This window comes from Cryptomeria japonica, chromosome 5, assembly GCF_030272615.1.
Source record: "Cryptomeria japonica chromosome 5, Sugi_1.0, whole genome shotgun sequence".
Lineage (NCBI taxonomy): Eukaryota > Viridiplantae > Streptophyta > Pinopsida > Cupressales > Cupressaceae > Cryptomeria > Cryptomeria japonica.
Window position 1 is genome coordinate 564,932,006 of NC_081409.1, and position 18,197 is coordinate 564,950,202.

General features: G+C 41.4%; 1 protein-coding gene across 3 annotated transcripts in view; it reads left to right on the forward strand.

The window, feature by feature from the left end:
* The window catches only part of LOC131074935 (uridine/cytidine kinase UKL1, chloroplastic), a 214,480-nt gene that overhangs the window by 68,434 nt on the left and 127,849 nt on the right, over positions 1-18,197 (forward strand). For all 3 annotated transcript variants that reach the window (XM_058011677.1, XM_058011678.2, XM_058011679.2), the window contains one exon: positions 13,444-13,513. In XM_058011677.1, coding sequence (XP_057867660.1) covers positions 13,444-13,513 — 70 coding nt within the window. The remainder of the gene's footprint in view (positions 1-13,443; positions 13,514-18,197) is intronic.

Consider the following 18,197-nt stretch of genomic DNA (forward strand, 5'->3'; position numbering starts at 1 on the left):
TGATGACATCACCGTCGACCAGGAACACCAAACAATGACAAAACCACCTAGTGCGGCTCCGGTGATGGAACCTGGTACGAATGCCATGGACCCTATGCTGCTCACGATAAGCATTGGATGAAAACCTACCGTGGTAGAGGTGGACATAATGGGACAAAAGCTCACAAACACCATTGTGGATGGCGGGTCTGGAGTCAACGTGCTACCAGAAGAAACTTGGAGAGGTCTTGGCAAGCCTACTCTCTGGCCACCAACATTCCATCTCGTTGGTGCGGATCAGCATGGCATCAAACCCCTCGGGACTCTCATGGCACAAAGGTGGTGATAGTGACACAACAATTCCTTCTGGACTTAGTAGTCATTCCACTGGAGAAAAAAGCGTACGACGCCCTCCTGGGAAGGGGATGGCTAATCATGGCTAGAGCCAATCATAACTGGAAGAAGAATACACTCTCAATTGAGAGTGAAGGTCATAAGTATGTGATTGTCCTGAGGAATCAGTCCATCAGTGAAGAGCTCGCATCGTCAGACTCCGACTCGGAGGACTCAAATAGATGGGAGTGGGGTTTCGAAGGAGACAGAGGAGGGAGGGAACCCAACGAAGGAGTGCTGGAACTGGACGGATGCTCTGAAGATGGAACTAGTTTGCTGGATGGACTCTTCCATTGGTAGATGGAGGACTACGAGGTCTTTCACCTGGAGTGCCACATGCTGCAAATATGCGAGATTGGGGAATCAAGTGGAGGTATGGAAAAACAATCATTTCCCCTAGATTATGGTAGGTACCAGGAGGGAATGGCACGAGTGGATGACACACCAGCCCACCAGTTTGAACGAGACAAACCCATCAAGTACGAGGAAAGTGATGTGAAAAAAGTCAATCTAGGCAAGGACGAGGACCCGCAGGTGACACTCGTAGGGGATGACTGGAACCCTGTACTGAAGGCGGCGGCTTTCAAGATATTTCTGGAATACAAGGATGTCTTTGCCTGGACCTACAAGGACTTGAAGGGGGTACCACCGGAATTGTGCGTACATCGCATATCCCTTGTACCAGGTGCCCAACCTGTACGGAGGAGACCGTACAGGATGAACAAGAACTACGCGGCCAAGGTGAACGAGGAAATCAAAAAAATGTTGGAAGTTGGGATCATATTCAAAGTGGAAACAAGTGACTGGGTTTCCCCAATAGTCATTTCTCTCAAGAAGGAAGCTAATTAGATAAGGATATGCGTGGACTTCAGGTACCTAAACGTAGTAACAATCAAAGATCCATTCCCAATCCCATTCACTGACAGCATTCTGGAAGAAGTAGCTGGGCATGAGATATACACATTTTTGGATGGGTTCTCGGGATACAATTAGATAAGTATTGCGGAAGAAGATAAGCTAAAGACCACATTCGTGGTGGAGGGGGTGTACGCCTACAATCGCATGCCCTTCGGGCTATGTAATGCACCGACAACCTTCCAGAGAATAATTTTACACATTTTTGACAAAATGTTCGTAGGAAATTTCATAGCATTCTTGGATGACTGGTCGATTTTCAGCGATCAGGACACCCATCTAAAGGCACTCGTAGAATGTATGGAGAGGTGCCGGAAAGCTAGGCTAGCCCTTAACTTGAGGAAGTGCAGGTTTATGGTACCGCACGAAAAGCTTCTTGGCCACATTGTTTGTAAAGAAGGTCTAAAGACAGACCTAAATAAGATAGGAGTGATTGTCAACATGGAGAATCCAATGAATGTGACAGGGGTGAAGTCATTCTTAGGCCATGTTGGCTACTACCGGAGATTTACCAAAGGCTTTGCACAAGTCTCCTGGCCCCTAGACAAGCTGACAAGGAAGGGAGAGCCGTTCGTATGGGGCACTGAGCAGGAAGAAGCCTTCAAGAGATTGAAAGATCGCCTGGTAAGTGCACCAATATTGGTGTACCTGGATTGGAATAAGGAGTTTCACGTACACGTCGATGCCTCCAACTTCGCGATTGGTGCTACCCTCGCACAAGTAGGGACGCAAGGACTGAATCATTCCGTTTTCTTCGCCAATCGACTTTTGTCAAGGGCTGAACGAAACTACAACACAACGCAGAGGGAGGCACTCGGGATGGTGTGCGCGGTACAAAAGTTCCGCCACTACTTGTTGGCTACTCCGTTCACGTTTTACGTGGACCACCAGGCGCTGATGTATCTGGTAAATAAACCAATTATCCAGGGTCGGGTAAGTAGATGGCTACTACTCCTGCAAGAATTCACCTTCACCATTATTGTACAGCCAGGCAAGTCCCATGTGATAGCCGACCAACTATCAAGGATCAGATCAGGAGAACCGGCCGAAGGGGTGAACGCGGACTTCCCAGATGCACACTTGTTCCAGATTGCAGTACTACCATCATGGTACGAGAAGATCGACCAGTACCTCTCTACTTCCACATTCCCAAAGGAGATGTCCCCAGGGGAATGACGGAGCTGGCACTGAAGAGTAAGATTTTCCAGCTAATCAATGGCCTGTTATATAAAATGGGCCCCGACCAGATCTTGAGGCGATGTGTTATGCAGGAGGAAATCCCCAGTGTTTTGAAAGAAGCACATGACGGGTTAGGAGGCAGACACATGGGTTCAGATGCAACTACCAGGAAAGTACTTCTGGCCGGCCTGTGGTGGCCAACTCTACACAATGACGCCTGGGAGTGGGTGGTCGGGTGTGACACTTGCCAACGTGCAGGAAAACCACTCAAGCGGGACTTCATGCCTCTCTTTCCCTCGCAGCCACAGGAGCTATTTGAACGGTGGGGTTTGGACTTTGTAGGACCCTTGAAGCCGAGTAGCATGCACAAGTGCAAATATATTGTAGTGGCTACGGAATACCTCACCAAGTGGGCAGAAGCGAGAGCCTTGCTAGATAACACGACTTTGAGTACGACACGGTTCTTGTATGAATAGATTGTCACGAGGCATGGGATACACCTTCAAATCACCAGTGACAGGGGAGTGCACTTTGTCAACCAAGTAATCCGTACCATGACCGTAGAGTTCAAAATCTTTCACAATCTCTCTAGTCCGTACTACCCCCGAGCTAACAGGCAGGCAGAAGCAACCAACAAGGTGTTGGTGTCAATAATTTACAAGTCGTGTGGGGTGGAGCAGGAAGACTGGGAGGAAAAGCTACCAGTAGTATTATGGGCCTACTGCACAACCTACAAGGTCACCACAGGGCATACCTCATTCCAGCTCATGTACGGGCAGGAGGCAGTGGTACTGGCCGAGTACACCGTACCTAGCCTCCGAGTGGCGGTGGATAATAGACTCGATGATGAAGAAAGCTTGAGTGCAAGGTTTGACAGCCTGATGAAACTGGACGAACGAAGGGTAATGGCACGATGGGCAACGAAGGTAGCGCAACGACGACGAAAATGCTGGCATGACAAGCACCTATGATGGGTCAACTTCCAGCCGGGGCAGTTGGTTTTGAAGTATAACGGCCGGAACGAACTCCGACCGGGGAAGTTTAAAGTTCATTGGCTCGGACCCTATAAGATCAGAGAGATCGGCAAGAATGGGGTGGTGAAGCTATCCACTCTGGATAACAATCCAATCAGGGGCCCAGTGAATGGTTAAAAACTGAAAGTCTACAAAGAATGAAACAAACTTGTGATCGGGATTAACATGTTGGGATACACTACAAAAGGGAATTGGACCATTGGCCAAAGCAAGGAAGTCGACGAAGACCCGGTGGTAAAAGCAGAGCCCTATCGGAGAGATGAAGAGTGGGCAAAGCCTTTTGCAGATATGGAAGAGCGACTTGTGCCAAAGCAGGTGGAAGGTGTTGCGGTTCCCAGAAACCACAAGCACTTCATAAACACATATTTTGGGGAGCCAGCTGTATGGGTACGGGTTTCAGGACATTGGAAGAAGCGGGCCCCATATGAAGGTCTTCAAGAAGGGTACGTAGCATATGATATCGATGAAGAGGCTGAAGCCCAAAGGAAAGCCGAGAGTGCAAATAAAGAGGAGGAACCTGTAGACCTGGAGGAAGAACTTGACTTAGAGGAGTACGGGGTGACCTTAGGTCCTCGTCTAAAGATGGTGTTGAAAACGGAAGACTTATTCATCATCGCCTCCCAGCCAGGGGAATTGGAAGCCGGACCAAATTCATTATACTGGGTGGTCCCTAACCCCGCAAGACCGTCAGAGGTTGACAGAGAGAAAGTAAAATGGTACCAACAGTACGGAGGACGCTACATTGGGGGGTGGGACCCGCTCCGTTAGTTGACAAGATATGGGACTTGGAGTACGTGGGGACGTGTTGTGACCAAGAATGCTACAAAAGGATGCTGCACATATGTATGTGGTTGCACTATTTGGAGATATAGCTAAAGACTCAGAATGACCCCTCAGGAGTGAAGAGGAGCAGAGGAGATGAGGACGCCGACCAAGGGTCAAACAAAAGGTGGAAGGAAGTCGGGATGAGTGGCAAGGGAAGAGCAAGGAAGAAATCAAGTACCCGAACAACAAGGAGGAAACTAAGGGGGTGAAAAGATCATTTAGCAGCGTTCGCAAAAGCAATAAGCTACCATGTGGATCACAAAGGGTCATCTGAACGACACAACCTAACCCCGGGATACCTAGGTGAACTGAAGGTACGAAGAATCACATTAAAATAGTTTAAAACAACTGATAAGAGAGGGGATATTAAAAGTAGGAACAGAAAAGTATATGGAGATAAAAAGGCGAGGGTTAGTGAGTATTAAAAAAATAAAGTACAAGGCAATAGTAAGGGAAATAAGTACGAAAAAAATACGATTGATAAAAAGGCAAATATTTTATAAAAAGTTAATAAAATACTTATGCCTAACCCTAACCCTGACAAAAGATTATAAAAACCCCAAAAAGACCATTTGTACACATTTCAGGAGGGGAGTCAGAGCCGGGGAAGCAGACTTGATAGCAGGACAAAATCGAGAGAGGGAAGGAAAATTCCCATCCAGCCACAGGAGAAGTCGAATCCGTACGGTGCAGGTGAAGAAGCAAAAATACTGTACTGTGTACAGTCGACACATAGGCGCAGAGCAAGGCGAGGAGTCCCTACGACGTACGACAGAGAACCATTCCGTACGACGTACAACAGAGAACCATTCCGTACAGCGTACTGTTGTGACGTATTCACACATCGCCCAATTGCAAATGGGGACCCCTGCTTTTTGCTTTCTAGGGTTTGTTTTCTAGGTCTTTTAGGGTTTTGTCTGTTAGCCTTTAGCTTTCTAGTGTCGCCAGGGGGATCACCTGGATAGCAGGTTCTACTTGAGTTAGGTCAAGTTGGTGAGTGACTAAGTCTGGAATGCCCTAATCCTGAAATTTGGCTAAGTCTACAATGTCCTGATCCTGAAATTCGGCTGTTTGGAATGTCCTGATCTTGAAATTTGGCTAAGTTTGGAAAACTAAAGAATCCTCCAAAAACTAGATTTTGCAATATAACTCCTGGAGGTCTGAAACCACTCTCAAACATCCTTAAAGTATATATGGAATATAACTTAAAGTATAAGAAACATCTTTCTTCTTTCTTATACTTAAATGTTATATTCCATAAAATTATCCTGATGGAGAGTCTAAAAATGTCAAATTTCGCTCCTGACCCTTCCAGAGGGTCCAAAGCGAATTTCGCTTCTGACCCTTCCAAAGGGTCCAGAGCGAAAATCTCCATAAGACATTCTAGTTTGACCCAAACTTAGAACCAACTCGTTCCCAGGCATCTTTGAGGGCAAAACACTTGTTTGGATGGAAAAATGTGAAAATGAAGTCAGGATTTTGGCCAAGATTAGGAATTTCGCTCTTGACCCTTCCAAAGGGTCCAGAGCGAAAATTCTTATAAACCTCAATTTATCACTTATCAAGACCAAGTTCCTAGTTTCCAAGGCACGTGTGGAGGTGTTTTGAATGTTCTTGCCTTGAGAGGGAGTTGGATGATTTCAAAGATCAAGATTTTGCTTAAAAAGTGATTTTCGCTCCTGACCCTTCCAGAGGGTCCAGAGCAAAAATCAACCTAGGATTCATTTCTTGCCTTATTTGACCAAATTTTGATTTGCAAGGCATTTTGAAGGGAAAAACGGACATGTTTGGACTTTGGAAATGTTTGAAAACCTTGAAAAATGATGGATTCTAGCCTGGAAGAGGAATTTCGCTCCTGACCCTTCCAAAGGGTCCAAAGTGAAATTCATCATAAACTTCATTTGCCACCTTGTTTGAGCTTGAAACCTTGTTCCTAACTTGGAAAATGATCTAATTTTGCCTTGTGAAGTGGTTTGAAACTTGAACACTGAGCAATTTGGCCTAGAATGAAGATTTCGCTCTTGACCCTTCCAAAGGGTCCAGAGCGAAAATCTTATTTGAGCTTATTTTTCACTAATTTTGGCTAAATTGTGATGTGTAGGGTCTCTTGGAGTGAAGATTAGACATCATTTAAAGATTTGGAAGCATGCGAAATGAAGATTTTTGGACAAAATGGTGAATTTCGCTCCTTACCCTTCCAAGGGGTCCAGAGCGAAATTCCCAATAGCTCTCATGTTGCAATGAAAAAGGTCAAAGCATAGGCATGAATGGAAGAAGAATAGCTTGTTTTTGCCTCCCGAAGAAGTTTCAACTTTGAAGAATGAAGGATTTTGCTTAAAACCTAATTTTCGCTCCTGACCCTTCTAGAGGGTCCAGAGCGAAAATCTCTATGAGGGGTATTTCTTGCCTTGTTTGGTCAAATTGAGAAGTTTAAGGCATCATGAAAGGAAGAATGAGCATATTCAAACCCTTAGGCATGTTTAGAAATCATTGAAAAGTGAAGGAATTGAGCCAAATGGTGAAATTCGCTCCTGACCCTTCTAGAGGGTCCAGGGCGAAAATTCTAAAACCTATCTTTTCTTCCAAAGTTTGGGCAAAGCTAAACTTAAGCATGGGTTTGAGGAGACTTTTGAATTGCCTTTCAGTGAAATTGGATTGTTAAAAATGAAAATTTTGAAGCCAAGAAAGAATTTCGCTCCTGACCCTTCCAGAGGGTCCAGGGCAAAATTTCCAAATCCCCTATTTTGCCTTGCAAAAACAGACCAAGTTTGGATGGAGTAAATGAGGAAAACCATTGCCTAACTTTGAGTGAGTCATTCAAGACAAAATGATGGAGTAAGCTTAAAATGAAAAAATCGCTCTTGACCCTTCCAGAGGGTCCAGGGCGAAATCATCAAAAAATCTATCATTCAACCTTGATTGATTAAGTCTAAGGCAAATTGCAAAATTGTGAAGACAAAGTCGTGGAAATTTGCAAAAATGTAGGTTGAGAAAATTTCAATTTGATCAAGTGAACAAGCCTGGATGGGTTCAAACAAGTCTTGAAGTGAACCTAGACCTTCATCACTATTGAATATTTCAAAGCCTAAGGAGAAAGGAAGATCCATTAAGCTTCAATCAAACCTCCATATTCCCAAATTTTCACCAAACTTGCTAAAATTAAGACATTTGGGGAGGTTAAATTAAGTTTGCATAATTTGAGGCCTTTGTAATTGAATCGATTAATTTTCAAGCCTTAAAATAAATGTAAAAATCCACCCTTAAAGCTTTGAAATTAATTCAAAAAAATGAAAAAATTAAGTTGAGCGCTCAATATTTGTTATTTGCCTTTATTTGCCAAGTCGGCCATCCTTCAAAAAGGGGGTTTTATTTCGTTTTATTTCCTTTTTGTCAAGTCAGCCTCAACAAGAATTAGGGTGAGCGCCCTATATAAGGAAGGAGTATTGTTTCAAAATTCAAATCATTCATTCATTCCTTCTTATGCAAATTTGAGGAGCACATTAGAGGAGCGAAATCTAGCAGATTGGAGGCGAATTTCTTACTAAGTTGGAGGCTAAATCCCAGAATTTGCCAAATGTTGGAGGCTAAAGAAGGTGAAGCTTTTGAAGGCTAATTGAGGCGTAATTCATCCAAAGGAAGACCACAATTCAACCCTTGTCCAGCAAAATCCAGTCTTCTTTCTTCATTTTCCAAGGTTTTATAGTTAGGCTTTCAAAGGAGAAGGTATGAAGAATCATTTTGAAGTTCTTATTCAAGATTTATTTTGATTTCCTTGCCATTAATTTGAAAAATTAGAATTCTGGATTTATCATGTATTTTCCAAATTAATATCTTAAATCATTCTCTTGAAAGGTCCTAAATTCTATGCTTTAAGGTTTGATGCTCAAAGACTAACTTTAATCTTTTGTGTAGGCATCAAATGGCGGCCCCGGAGTCGGAGGATCAATTACTTGGCGGACCCTCATCAAAGAAGATCAAGCCAGGACAAGGACGACCTCCTCCAGTCCAGCATCAACAAGGACGACCTCCTCCAATCCGGCATCAACAAGGACGACCTTCTCCATCTATCTTCTAGTCTAGCATTTGAAGGAAAGCATCACCAAATTGAGCATCAACCAAGTGTTAGACAAGGTGGCATCCTAGTCATCACTCCTCCAGTCGGGTTGGTCCACCTCAGCATGTCCAGATTCAATGTACCTGACTCATGGGAGATGGCACAAACTTCGATGTACCTACCCCGACTATCCATTGGTCGAATATTCCAGAGAAGACGTGTCCAAATAATGCAATTATTTCATTGGTCAGAATTAAGTTTGTTGTAACAAACCCTAATTAGGGTTTCATTGTAAAATCTTGGCCATTGATCTCAAATTGATCCAAGCCATTGAATGGTATTGTGGGCACTATATAAGCCTTGGCTCTTCATTTGAATAGGAAGCGAATAGTTAGTGAATAGGGAGTCAATAGTTAGTCAATAATAGCTAATAGTAAATAGTCAGTTGATAGAATAGCAATTAGAGTAGAATAGCAAGAGAAGGCAAAGATTGTTGCCAAGATGTTGTAAAAGACTTGTAAAACTTCATTGAAGAAATGGTGAAATCAATGGGTCGATTCAACAATTTGCATGGTCTCTATACTTCTCAAATTTGATTTCATGTTATTAGATGAGTGGAAGAAATGTGTTTGATTGATGGTGAAATTCGTATATCCATACTACTAGCAATTTGTTGATTGCAGACTTGCCTTGTGTAGTCAACTGGAATCATTCAGCTTAAGCTCAACTTCAATTGTCGCTTCTTCATTGATATGCATCAGCCTGATGGTGTCTATGCCTGTAGCGATGATCTGAACATCATAAAGCTTTCCTCCGAAGATCGCACTAACCTTGTGGAGATGGTCCTGGGATGTCAAAACAAGACTTAGTTAGAATTTCATCAAAGATCAATCATTGCTCCTACATTCTTAGTGTCAGAATTAGATCCTTCCCTCGCCCTCATCCTTTTTTTTCTTTTTTTTCAAAATCTAGGCTAGTGAAATCCTGTGATTCCAGCAAATCAGACGTTTAGGTCGTCAAGTGTAAGTCCCCTTGTGATTCTAGCAAAATCACAGCATACCGCGAAGAGCTTATCCACGAGTAGAGATCCTACAAAGCAGAACCTTGGAGTTGCCTCGACTGATCCTTCGACGAGATCTTTAGCAGTCGGGAACTTTATTCAAGAGAGGATAAGATACCTCTGGGTATTTTATTTTGTGTTAGGTCGTGTACAAAATACACATCAGCACGTACCTCATTCAATCAACCCGTACTGCGTAGCTCATCCACCCATTCCGTACGACGTAGTCCATTCATTCGACCTGTACGACGTACGACATAAGCTGCATAGAGAATAGGGTACGGTGTAAGGTGAAATTGTACGACGGATATCGCACAGGAGGCATCGTACGACATACAGGGAAGTCGTACGAATATCGTACAGGAGGCATCGTACGGTATATAGGGAAGCAATCAGGGACAGGTTGTACGACCACACTACAGGTACATCAACCAAAGGCGGAGGCCGTACGACAACCAAGAGAAATACGTACGGACCAAGGGAGGAATACCGTACGGTCAAGGAAGCAGTGTATAAAAAACTCGAAGGCATCAGCTTGGAAATCTATGCAATCAGTACGGTGTTAGGTGCAGAGTTTAAACAAATTGCGGAGGCTGTATGACCAGAGGAAAGAAGCATACGGTACACTGTACTAGCAACAGCGGGCACGATGGTCCATACAAATCGGCGGAGCACACTTACAGATCGTTATAATAACGGTCAAGGACGAGACAAAGATAGGAAAACAAGGCAAAGCAGTTGCAGTGCAACCATGACCGCTACAGATCCAGCTAGTGGCAGCAAGAAGGCCAAAATCAGACCAAAAGTGCAGAAGGATCCAGAAGGAATCACTGTGGAGAATGTAGCCTTTGAGAGCGTGACTGGCAGCGAATGCCGTACTTGTTGGGAGGAAACTTCCCTCGACCATGTGATAAAGGACTCCCTCAGGAAAGCATAGGTAGACCATGCCATTCAGATGTCGACATTCAACATCAAGGATTTTGAGCCGGTGCTATGGACTATGGTATCTGGATACAACCGCTAGAAAAGGGCTTCCATCATTTAGTTCCAGGGCTGCACGGTACGAGTTTCCTTCAAGGCGGAAGATTTTAGGAGGGTATTTGGTATACCTGAGAAGGGGGCATGTGTAGCGAAACCGGCCAAGAAGCTCACCAAGGAGAAGAAGAAGTGGCTGTTGGACTTGGTATGCAAAGATGACCTCATAGAAGAGCAATGGAAGAGCGCTTGGTCTGACAGTAGGGGATTGAAGCGTGCTTTTATTGCACTAGGAGAATGGAGAATGTTGATGGACTTGGTAAAAAGTCGGCTCACAGGAGCCAGCCGTGCATCCGACATAGCCATCTGGATGATAGGGTTAATGAATGGGATTAAGTGTGGCAAAGTGTACAATTGGGGGCATCTTTTGGCGGAAAGTATTCATGATTTTCTCAAGCTGGAACACAAGCCATTTTACATGTGCCACAACTTCATCAGCCTATTCCTGGATGCCGTACGTCTGCAAGTACCGCTAGAAATGTGGGGGACTTTTGAACCGCGCGAAAGGGTGGAACCTAAAAAGCCGACCATGTACTATTATGCCCATTTGGACATGCTTGGTGACACCGTGCAACCGGCAAAGAGGAGAAGGAAGCTGGACGTGTCCGTAGAGGTTGAAGATGACAGCAGTATTGAGGATTCTCAGGAGGAGGCCGAAGAAACTGAGGAGTAGGAGAGTGGCGATGAGGGGTTCCATATGGCACCACACACAGCAGGAGAGGGTGAGAAAAACGAGGGGTAGAGAGATAGGTCTAGATCTTGGTGGAGATCTACAAACGCACAATATTTGAAATTTCATCATTCATACTCATAGTTTCAAACTTTCAACTCTAAAATGTATAATACCGGGATTTCTTCAATGCTAATTATGTTGTTATATGGAGCCTAATCAGACTTGGAGGTTAAATTTTCCCTACTTCCATCAGCGTAGTTTCCCCCTATATTTTTCGATGGGGGTTTGGGGGCAGCACCCCCACGTTGGGGTCAAGGGGCAGCGCCCCTTGCACGCTCCCTGTCGCGATACAGGGCGAGGCCAAAAATACTTTTATTATTTTATAAAGGCGTTGAGTGTTATAAAGTATAAGAAAAGAAAAAGACATATTGAAATGCCACTTATACTTAAATGTTATATTTCATGTGCATATTTTGATGAAGAGAATAAAACAGACCTGAAAAAACAAAAATTGATAATTTTTTGACATGTTTGGGCCTCTTTTTTTAGTCTAGCCGAGTTTTTAAAAGAAACTCGTCCAGTTTTTGCAAAAAACTTGGCGAGTTTTTTGAGTGAGTTTTTGCTGCGAGTTAAAGTCGTAAAAATTTGTAGAGCTCAAAAAATCGGCGAGTTTTTGAAACTCGGCGAGTACTCTGCGAGTGTTCCATCTATGTGCCAAATAATGAAATTAGCTGGAAATTGCAGGACACCAGCGCATCAACTCTCATCTTTTGTGTTGGGATGAAGCATTTCTTAAAGAAATCATTGTTCAGATCCTCAAAAAATTCTATTGTAGTATTGATGAAAAGATAACATGCTTGTCTGCTAGTTGATTGGAGATGGGAGATGTCTCGAGTATGGGAGATGGGTATTGGGATGGGGATGACATTTTGAAAACATTTTTATGGGGCTGCATGGAGACAGCAAAATTATAAAAAAAAGAAGCAATTTTTATAATTTTCATGTTAGTGTTATATCTGTAGCGTGTAGTTTATCAGCACAAGCTCTACTACCTTGGAGTACCTCTTGTTTCTATTTCAATCAATTGATGAAACTTTAATGTGCATAGGCATCTTAAACCTTCTTAATCTTTTTCTTGTTACTAGTAGCCTGGTACTACTTAGTGATTTCATAGGAAAATTTTCTGCTACAAAAATGATTGTAAAATTGCATGCAAAAATTAGAAAATTACATGCCCATCAATGTTTGTCTTTAGTTTTTTAATTCCTGTCAACTAGTTATCAGCACTCGAGGAAAAAAATAAATGTTGATTTGTTATATATCTGACATATCCTGGTAACTTCTATGGTAAGTTCCCCAATTTTTTTAGGGATGCTTCTGAGAGATGCACACAAATGCTAGGAAACATCATATGCAGTCTTCTAACATCTGGAGATGTCCCCATATATATCTTAAAGATGGGAACATGTTTTGGATATGGGAAATGAGTACCGGGGGTGAGGGTATGAATCTTTGGGTAATCATACTTGTTGATTTTGCAAGTCTTCTTTGAGTCACATACCATGGCAAAACAGTGGTGAAATAGAAGTATGCAGTATTTAGGAAAGACAGGGAGTTATGCTTTTAGTCAGTTATACTTGTTGATTTTGCAAGTCTTCTTTGAGTCACATATCATGGCAAAACAGTGGTGAAATAGAAGTATGAAGTTTTTAGGAAAGCTTGGGAGTTCAATTTGGTAAGTGCTTTTAGTCAAAAGTGCTATTAATTTAGACAAGCAGATACATGATGCAAGTCAATTCAAAAGGGTCAGGCTGCAAGCAGTCTAATGACCAAATTAGATTAAAACTTTATACAGTTACTAAGATGCTTCTCCAGCAGCTTCCCTTTCTGATTTCTTACAGGCATTCTGTGTTTGCAATAGGTAATAATGACATGGTCCAGTTGCAGTTCCTCTTGTTTAAGGTTTCTTGTATTTATTTTTGTCAGTCGTGATTCTGGAAAATGTTTGGTCTTTGTTAGCACTTTTCTTCATTTTTTGAATTTTCTATGTAAATTGTTTAAAGCACTTTGTCTGTTCATTTTAACAAGAGGTCCAATCCACTTAACCATGCTTTGGTTATTAGTAGATATTAGTGAATATTTGATTCCATTTCTTCCTTTAGAACTGAACCTTAGATTGTATTGACTAGATATGATTTCGTATATCTGGTATCTGGTTGCTGTGATTTTTATTCTGATCTGCTTTTATTCCAGGACATACTTTTTCTTAGTCTTTAATATTGATCTCAATGTACAGGATTCATTCTATCGTGGTCTAAATGCAGAAGAATTGGAACATGTTCAAGAGTACAATTTCGATCACCCAGGTAATAACACACCTCATTATCCACACAGCAATTAAGGATAAATATTTATTTGGCAGTTGTCATGCAAATATGCCAATTTAAATATTTGGTTAGCAGGGCCAGAATCATCAAATTTTTAACAGTCTCGAGTTTGGTCTGCTAGTCATTATATAACATGAGCTGGCTGTGCCTTGTATATTTCGAATTCTTTAGAGCAGAAGATAAAGGTTGTAAATATTGTACTTAAAATCAAAGAATTATATCATTTTTATCCAAACACCGGACTTTGAGACCTTAGTAATTCGTATGTATTCAACACTTACAAAAGGGTATTTTCAAATGATACTCTATATGCTGAGTTTGGGAACCTTTTGAAGCGACTGAAATATAACATGCATCAGATTGTATTTTTTGACAGCAGCTATAGTAACCAATGTTTGAATTTATTTCTTCAGTCCTGAGTGGGCCAAATTGGGCTTTATTTCTTTAATGTAAACTCTCACTTTCTTATGCTCTGAATGGGAGTTAATACATTGCTAACACTGCTGTAGCCGATTGCATGCTTTGTTAAAATTTGGTCATGCAAAAAAATTGTTTCGAGGGCGTTCCACAAGATGCTAATAGAACATTGAATCATTTGTCTATGATTTTCAAGCATGTAGATTAGTTGGCAAAATGAATGCCACGTTTCACACAAAATTCCGCTAATGGATGAGACATCCAGGATAACTTTCAGTAATGTAAGTTGTTTCTGACTAAAGTATTTATGGATTAAAGTTACAATATTTTAGCTTGCTCTAGTGATATGATTTAAGCCTTAAGGTATAAGAAAACTGCATTATCCAAAATACTATGTCCAGAGTGCATCACATTCAGAAGTATTTGAATTTTAGAAATAGTCCTGCATAACACCAAATTTTTTTTATCTGAATTATATTGAAACTGTAAAACCCATCAACTTAGAGGATTTATAGTCTTTAGAACCAACAATTAATAGCATTCTATGCTATACATTGACTCATTTGATAGTCTTCAGAACGAACAATTAAAATCATTGCATGCTATATGTTGTTTCATTTCAGAATCTGGATACTTTAGGTCTAATTGTACTTCTTAAACAAAAAGTTGACTGTATTTCTTAATAATCATTCCACTTTTTCTATTCTTCTTATCAAAAATATCCATCACATGTAAGGCGACATTTGGCATTAAATTGAATTTGTATGAAATGCAGTGCTCTAAGTTACAAATATGACAATTTTTTTCCAGGATTTTGGGTACGGCAGGGGCATGCATATATTTTCCAACAAGTTTTTTGGGATGCAGGGATGTGGGGACGGGATTTTTCGGGGATGGCAAGGGGACGTATATATATATATCAAAGAAACGGGACTCGGACTCGGCTCGGACTTGGACTCGGGACTCGGAGTCGGACTCTGCTGGACTCGGGAAAGTGAGAAAACTCAAGAAATTTAGAGATTTTTAAAGATTTAAAACTTGTTTCAGGCACCCTTTATTGAATACACCTTAAAGACACAATAACATCATCAAACTCGGCTCATTTGATTACATACACTAGTATACATCAATCACATAAGCATAAACACAAATTGTAGCTGAAGGAAATAACAAACATAGATATATAAATATTGTCAAATGTATACAATATTACAAAACTCATGGAATAAAAAATCCATGTCATCATATGATCATCATCAAATGTTTCATACAAATACCAAAGGTAAATAGAACTATAAGCCTATGGCTTAGAGGAGCCTGCACGACAGCACCCTCCGGCCCCGGCCCCCTGCGAAGGCGTCTAAGGTAGGTCTTGGATGATTCGACAGCCATAGCCGCTCCCCGTGACAGCATGCGATGCTCACCAACATCAGGAACATCCGTGTCACTATCTGCCTCTGAATCTCCTGTCTGTGCTCATGCTCTCCTCTCCTCCTGTACCATGGCTACAGTCTTAGCCTCTATATCTACCTGGTCGATCCAATTAGTGTCAGACTTGGAGGTTAAATTTTCCCTACTTCTATCGATGCAGTTTCCTCCCATATTTTTCGACGGGGGTTTGGGGGTAGCGCCCCCAAGGTGGGGTCAAGGGGCAATGCCCCTTGCACGCTCCCTGTCGCGATAAAGGGTGGGGTCAAGGGGCAGCGCCCCGCGAGGCCAAAAAAAACTTATTATTTAATAAAGGCATCGGGTGTTATTTTTCTATTGGCTAACATGTTGTAACCTTAATTTTTATCATTCTCAGGTGGAGGTTGTAGTGAACAAAGACGAGACCATTCATTTTAAAAAAACTTTTTAAAATGTTTTTTTTTGTCATTTTACTTAACCCAAGCAGTAGCCGAGTTTGGGGTTCGGGACTCGCCAAGTTTGGTGAGTTTGAGCCAAACTCGCCAACTCGGCGAGTGACGAGTCCGAGTCCCAGAGACTTGGCGAGCATGGCTCGGACTTGGACTCGCCGAGTTTAGGTGATTCATGGCGATTTCCGTTTCTTTGATATATATACATATATTTCAAATATTCATGTGATAACATTGATACAACATTAATCATATTGACATATACATTATAAAACCCTTAAAACACAACGATAGAGTTCACATGAGAGTCAAACAAATTAATATTTAATTGCTTCCATAATTCATGTCATTGTGTATATGATATAAAATTGAAAAATAGTAATACTGCACACACCAAAATGCCAAAGGCTACATGTTTGCACTACAATTGTCAAAATGAGAAAGTCACATGTCAAAAAATGGAAAACATGGTGATGGAAAGTATGATGGCTGCCTCTAATTGGCATTTGCCAACATTGCATCAAAATCAGAATTGAGTCTAAGTCATTGCCACTATGAAAATGAGGGGCTGGCTTATCTAATGGAGCTCCAACCAATCCCTTCTATATCTCCTCATCAATCTGAGTGGCATCCTCTGGACCAACATCCCACTGTAAAGATGGAGTCTGTCGATACTCTAAAGTTTGACGATCTTGGAGTTGCAAAGCACTATGGATGGCCACCAATTTCTCTGCACGTCTAGAGGCTAACCTATTCCTCTTTATCAAGTGAATAAAGTTGTATGTGGACTAATTCCTCTCTATAGCAGAGGAATAAACCTGTATGTGGACCAATTCCTCATTTTGATTTTACTGCGTGGGTATTTCGGCCTTCATAGAATTTTAGCCCAGCCTTTATCGTGTCTTTTTGGGTTCAAGAGGCAACGTGAAAACCGCGATTTCATCCTCCTTTCGTATTTTTGGCCCTTTTGGAGATTTCGCGAGTTGTGAGCTTGCATTTTAGGCTTCTGGACCAAAACGCGAGATGTTAGAGGTTTTCGGCCCAATGAGGACCTTTTGCACGATGTTAAACTTAAGGAGTTTTTCGGCTTACTTAGGCTTTGTGCACGATTTTTGTCTATTTAAAGATTTTCGGCTTGTTGGCGAATAGCGCGAAATGAACCTTTGCTCCATTTTCGGGTAACGAGTGTTAACAAATTTGGACCAGAGATAGAGAAGATAACAGTCTGATAATATTTAGGAAGCATGGACTTTAATGAGATCACTGCAATGAATATGTTTTCTTCCACTGCGTATCTATATAACTCTGTTATATTAATCTTCTACGATAGTGTCGATAGCTTGCTGGGTCATGAGATTGCCACAGTTATTGATTTCAATTACCAGCAAGTTGTCGACGCCTTTGCATATATAAGGATGGAGAGTCATGTCCACGTAGGAGCATGACTTCTACGTGGCTTATGTCACGTAGAGTCATGACCCTACAGGGACATGACCCTCCGTCCCTTGTTCACCGCTGATGTTTATTAGTTAACAATGATGGTGCTCGGGCTCACTAACTAATTCGACCCCAATAGTTATTGGGATTATTCTGAACCATACCGATTATTATATAAAGTAATATATATATATAGATTGCTTCAATCTGAATGAAGCTATATCCTTAACACTCCCTCTTAGAAAAAGAGGATTGAATTTCATAATTGAGTTTTAAGGAACAACCTTCCAAATATACATATTCATTTGACATGATCATTCACTCAGTAACACTTACTAGTGAAATACTTCATATATCAGGGAGATATGGATTATCTAATATCCAGCACTTTGGGACAACAACTACTTGAAGTCTTATCAGATTACAACCTTGATTCTAGTGACAATTGTAACATTGTCATTATCATAGGTGAAATAATTTTAGTATCATGATATCCGACACATTCCGGGACAGCAAATTAATGTAGTCAATCATGATATGATTGTTATCATAATTTCCGACATATTTCGAAACAACCATTTAATGATAACAATTCAATAACTCATCATAAAAATTTAGTATGAAGATTTCCGGCACATTCCGGGACAGCAACTTAATGTAGTCAATCTTGACAACAGATCAGGCTATTGTGAAAGTCGTCACCTTACAATAGCGATCTTACACTTACATCACATGAAAGATCGTCACCTTTCATGACATAGCACATATATGCAATATTGCATCCGAGATATTCATGAATATATCAAATTACATATGAATCATATTAATATCAGAAATCTCCACTATAATTTAGTCATACCAAGTTTACCTCTAAAGTATTCCACTTTCAATTTTGCAAGTGGTTTGGTGAATATTTTGTCACTTTTCTCTTCAGTGCTGATGTAGGTCAATTT